The following is a 6000-nucleotide window of genomic DNA, read 5'->3' as shown; positions in this document are numbered from 1 at the left end:
TAATTAAGATTACTATAGGATTATACAGTGATTTCACATCTAAAAATTTAGGGCTTACACATCCTATAAAATATCAATAACCTTAAATTTTAAATAAATACTATTTTTCTTGGCTCACAATGTTCTTTCTGTCTTAAGTACTATTCTGCTACTTCTTACTTTGCAAGTTTCTATACACTGCTCAATTATCAGTGTCAATCAATGAGACTTCCTCTGAGAACACCCCTCTGACCCTTCAGACTTTACCAAGTTCTTCTTGTATATACTCTCAGGTATCTGTTTTTCTCACTACTAGCACTTTTAACAACTATAATAAAATCTTTAAGTCCAATTGTTCAATGTTTCTCCTGTTACACAGTCACAGTACTATGCAACATCCATATAGTTTTCTTGGGAAAATATAAAATCCATAGTAATAAAGAAAGATTAAATAGTGGTTGTTAAATCATATTTATGCAACAGGATGTTAAAATAGGGCACTTGCAATTTCTTTTTCAGTTGAAAATTAAAGTTTTGGAATTTTAAACAGGTACACTTTCATTCAGAGATGCATTTATTACACTAGACTCCAGTTTGTTCTTTAATCCAGTTACGGTAGGCTGTCACTCGAGTGTAAACCCCTGGTTTATCTGGCAGACCACACTGATATCCCCAGCTCACTATCCCTATGAGGAACCATAGCCGCCGTGAGTCTTCTTGTACGAGTGGGCCACCAGAATCACCCTGTAGGAAACAAAATGATTGATTACTTAAGTAAGACAAACCCCAAATCTTGAGTTTATTTCTATGGCAGTAGAGGAAGTAATATCCTTTATAGAAACAAAATCAATCTATTTCCTTTTGAAATATACCAAGTCATACAAAAATTACTGAAATCCTTTAAGTATATCAGTTGTCCCTTCAGCAAGTCTGAGAACATGTGAAGCACATTTTCCAGAACTCCCTCAGGTGCTGGTTGGTTGTTTCCTACTCAGATCAGGCTAATGTCCTACAGGAACACTACTCTGACTTGTTCCTTTCCTCCTGACTCTCCCCACTTCCAGCTTTGAGCATAATCAGTCATTGTGTGTATATCTTGTCACTACTTCTGTGTTATTTCATAAAAACTAATTTGTGTGCCTGTTTGGATTTATTCCCACAGGTCAGCATTCCTTGTCGTAGGTGCACCTCTCTGTAACACCCTGCATTTATGATACTCTCAGTGTCTGTTTTCCCAGCTCTTCTGTAATTTCCATTAGGGAAGAGAGCAAACCTATGCTGGACACTGCTGCAACCTAAGCTTGCAGCCCACAAAATTCTAAGGACATCTTGTTAAACGAATGAGTTTTTTAGAAGTCTCATTTCTTTAACTATCCATAGCCCTCTGTATGATGTGATACATAATATATCATCATATTCTTTTGGTGAATAATTGAAAATAAATTTATATGGCAATAGACAAAACACTCCTTAAGAGATATTTACTAGTCAATTATAATAATCAATTAACCAGAAAATATTTATACATGTAATAATCTGGTTTGGGAGACAAATTTTTCACATCTTACATACAGGATTAATTCTTTGGGCTTTGGAGTTAGGTAGCCTGTGTTCGAAATGTCTACTTACCAGCTATGTGAACTTCAGTAAGCTATTTAACAACTCTCAGTGCCTCAATTTTCTTATCAATAAATAATTTTATGAGTTTAAATGAGTTTAAAACACAAGCACTTCAAGTACAGCCTGGCATGTAGTCAGTACTAATAAAAGTCAGCTATTATTACCAAGCATGCATCTAGAAAAGTTAGCTATTCATTTGACTTCTCTGAGTAGTTGGCTCTTACATACCTGTTTAATTACTGGTCTGGATGGGTAGAAGATTCAGTGTGTGAATCACCAGCTTGTGTGGCAAGTACTGTAAGGAGCTGATTAGTACCTCCCTCTTTTGGATGATGTATGCATGCTCTAGTTAACCAGTTCCCAGTATTTTCTATCATTGCATTTTTGCAGTTATCTGTCCTTCCTTCCTACTCTTCAATTAGTGCACATTACACAAAATAGAGGTTTTCATTTTGGCATATTCATATATTACAATAAAGTTTTCTGCATGTTGCCTTATCAACAGTGGACAAGCAAATGCCAAACCAAAAGGGACATGTAATTCTTCCTGTAGCTAGCCAGCTTCACTGTTTGTAGCTATTTGAGCTTGTGTCCATTCTTCTAGACCATAGACTTACTGAGTACAGGGAAATACTGCTAGCACAGTAATTCATGCAGTGTCTTTGAATGAAAGATTGCATTAATGAATGAAATAATGAAAGAAATGAGTAGGATCTCATAAACTCCTATGTAAAATGCTGTAATTTTTTTTTAAGGCAGACTCTATGCATTATAGTATTTCAGCTGAAAATTAGTGAGGCCTGGAGTGTAACACATGGAGAAATTTTCACAAGTTATGACTTGAACTGTTGTTCAAAGAAAGAGAAGAATTTACCTACACAGAAGATAAGGGACAGCAAAACTAAAAGAGGCCTGACATCTCACATATGTCATTAAGTATGGGATTGTCAGTGTGGAGTTGTGTTATTACATGAATTCTTTGGAAAGCTAGCATGGAACTTGAGAATTGGTTGTTACAGGGCTAGCAGTAAAGAGAAAGGGGAAGGCAATCAAGAAATATTCCCTAACACAGGGACATTTCCACTTAAAGGGAATAAAGGACTGAGTGGATAATTAATGGCATCTTGAAAACAGAAACAGATCTTATCCATCTACACACAACTTGTAGTTGATCAAAATGTTTCATTTTGAGAAAAGTATTCGTGGATTGGGGTATTTGCATAAACTGAAGTACTATTTCTTATTTACATTTTGAAGACTGTGAATGCTAAATATGAAAGTCAGTAACATTTAAAAATTTTTTTTTAGTTTTCAATGAACCTTTATTTATTTTTTATTTCTTTATATGCGGTGCTGAGAATCAAACCCAGTGCCTCACATGTGCTAGGCAAGCGCTCCTGCCACTGAGCTACAACCCCAGAGCCAGTCAGTAACATTGTATATAAAGAATAAAACTTATCTTTGTATATGCAATTCATGCTGCAAAACAGTAGTAGATTCTTCAATAAAATAGAATATTTAAAAGAATATTTATTTTCTGACACTAAGTAGTTGTTCCTATTACTATATGGAATTGAATTTCAGGTAGACGAATAAAATCTATTATAAGTTATACTCGAATTTCATGTGGCAGAATAAAATCTATTATAAGATATAATCACATCAATTAAGTTTAACTAAGTTGATTAAAATTTTAGAATTAAAAATTTACTCTAATTACTTTAATGTGACAATTTAATATTTATTGTTTGCTTTTACATATTTGGTTAAAAAATTACAGACTAGATTCCAATAGGTTCTTTTCTTTTATATTTGTGCCACTACACAATTGTGAGAACTCTTGTAACTCAAATGATTAGTATTTTGTATGAATTTTCTAGCTTCAAGAATTATTTATATTTTAAATTTTACTTCATTTTCTATGAACCTTAAGTGAATTATTATTTTAACTTTTAAATTGACAATAATTATATTCACTTATGGGGTATAAAATGATGCTATGACTTATGAATATAAAGTGGAATAATGAAATCAAGTTTGCTACCATCTTAATTACCTCAAATACCTAACATTTTTATCTGGTGAGAACATCTGGAATTACTCTCTTAGCAAATTTGAAGTATATAATCCTCTGTTATTAACTATATTCACCATACCGAGCAATAGTGTTGGCTTTATCTATCTATCTATCTATCTATCTATCTATCTATCTATCTATCTATCTATCTATTTATACTGGAAATTTAACCCAGGAGCACTTTACCATGAGCTATGTCCCAAGTCCTTTTTGTTTTTTTATTTTGAGACAGGGTTTCACTAAGTTGCTTAGGGCCTTGCTAAGTTGCTGAGGCTAACCTTGAACTTTCAATCCTCCTGTCTCAGCTTCCCTAGCTGCTGGGAACAATAGTGGTATACTTAACTTTTCGCAGTATTTAAATTTAAAAGTTAACGTTTTTTGATAGACAAACTTCATGAGATAATTTTATCTCTAAAATTCGGATCATAAATTTTTAGATAGTGATGTATATTGCAACTGTTACCTTTATGTCTGTAGCAGAATGGCATGCTAGTAAATACTTAACAGCTCCTTGCATGATGATATTGATAAGATCGTCTTGAACTTACCTGGCATGCATCCACTCCACCTTCAGGTACTCCAGCACACAGCATTCCAGACAAGACAGCGCCATTATAACCAGTTGGTGCATTACATACATTGCTATTTATTATTGTGACCTGTCCTTGTCGTAGATCTGTGACTGTGTTGCCTATATTGTAGAAAAGAAGAAATAAAATCACCCTCAGGATATATAAATTAATAACTCTTGTTACTAATAACAAATGCACTCCCAACATTATTCCCTATTTATTAAGGTAGGCACCTAAGGATGTACATAGGAGTTTCTTTCCAACAAGGATTCTCATAAAGAAGGGTAAACCCTTTAGCCAGATAAATTTTTCTTTCCTTTTTTGTTTTTTGTGTTAGTTTTGTGATTGAGTGCTTCCTAAACATTTAGAAAACAAACAAATTTGCTATCTTAAAATTGAATGATAACATTTAAATTATCCACTGATGGATTCTGGGTTGGAAAATTACATGAAGAGTGAGTAACCTTTAATTTAGCATCAAAAGAGAAATCAGTCTGGTCTTAAACCTAAAGAACTAATCCATTTTATATTGATGCTCCCTCAGAATAGTTTAGTTATAGTTTTCCATGACTGGCACAATTTTTACCTGTTATTCCAAGTTACTTTGGACCAAAAGAACACAATGAAATATTTTCTGGGGCAAGTGACTTTTTATTATATCTTGGAGAGACAATCTACAACCAGGTAAAATCCCAGAGAAAAACTGTTGATACTATCCTTCCATTCCCTGGCTGATAACTCTTATTTTTCTCCTTTGTTCTATTTTTTCTTTCATGCTGTCCTCATTTTAATTTACACCTTATTTATTTGACAAACAAGTATGAGTGATGTTTATACATACATGGAGTTTCTTACCATGTAGCAAAATTCATTTCATCCCAGAATACCTTAAAGGGTAGTTGATACTTTAAGGGTTGTTCAAGTCTTTAGATAATATCTATTCAGGACCTTTTGTTTTCTTATAGAAAAACCATTGGAGTTCCACAGAATCTCTGAATTGTTTAAGAACTAATGTTTCTTTATCACTTTCTTTTACATTTACCCAGTACTATGTTTGAGCATTCTGCATAATTTCTACCGGTATAGCTTTGCTATGCTTTACTGAGGACACTAAGCTAGCCAGAGTTTAAGATGACTAGAATACAGGATGGTTCTGTTGGTAGAATCGGTCCTCAACACTTCCTAACTTTAAAAGGTTACATAATAACAAAGTTTTGTTTTTAAATTGTTTTATTTTTCCTGAGATACTCACCGCCATAAGTTAGAGATCCCCATCCTGTTACATAAGCAGTAGAACCAGGTATAATATTCTGGGTAGCCTCTGGGAGACAAACCCTATGGATATTTTTGGTGAAGGTGACAGCTCTCTCAAGTTGCACAGCTGCAATATCATTTTCATGAGTTGAGGTCTTATAGTCATTATGGAGTAAAATAGATTTTACTTTTACTTTCAATGTAGGAGATGTTGTAGAAATACCAAAGGTGGCAGTCCATTGTTGAGGATTAGAGTAGCTGAAAAAATACGAAACCATGTTATCTGAATAGGAAATTTGTGAGTACTTCAAATATTTGGATTTTGAATTTGCCAATGCCCACCATCTAGAAACTATTTGATTAATATCTCTTTGCTATGTATTCTTGCATTATAAGTTAGTGAATGTGTTTAACACATTTACTTGCAGAGCAAATGAATAAAATGATTATTTGCCTAAAGAAACAAAAGAAAGACTTTAGGAAACACGTCTTGGAGTG

At 33.6% G+C, this 6000-nt stretch overlaps 1 protein-coding gene across 1 annotated transcript in view; it reads right to left on the bottom strand.

Annotated features, from left to right (window-relative positions):
- Nucleotides 1-561: 561 nt before the first annotated feature.
- Nucleotides 562-6000, bottom strand: part of LOC306669826 (transmembrane protease serine 11D-like) — a gene marked incomplete at both ends in the record, with an annotated part of 37240 nt that continues 31801 nt past the window's right edge. Inside the window, 3 exons of the mRNA XM_079153976.1 lie at nt 562-723; nt 4225-4367; nt 5501-5760. Coding sequence (XP_079010102.1) covers nt 562-723; nt 4225-4367; nt 5501-5760 — 565 coding nt within the window. The remainder of the gene's footprint in view (nt 724-4224; nt 4368-5500; nt 5761-6000) is intronic.

The sequence above is a fragment of the Sciurus vulgaris genome (assembly GCF_902686455.1).
Source record: "Sciurus vulgaris genome assembly, chromosome: 9".
Classification (NCBI taxonomy): Eukaryota; Metazoa; Chordata; class Mammalia; order Rodentia; family Sciuridae; genus Sciurus; species Sciurus vulgaris.
This window is presented reverse-complemented; position numbering and strand designations above follow the sequence as displayed.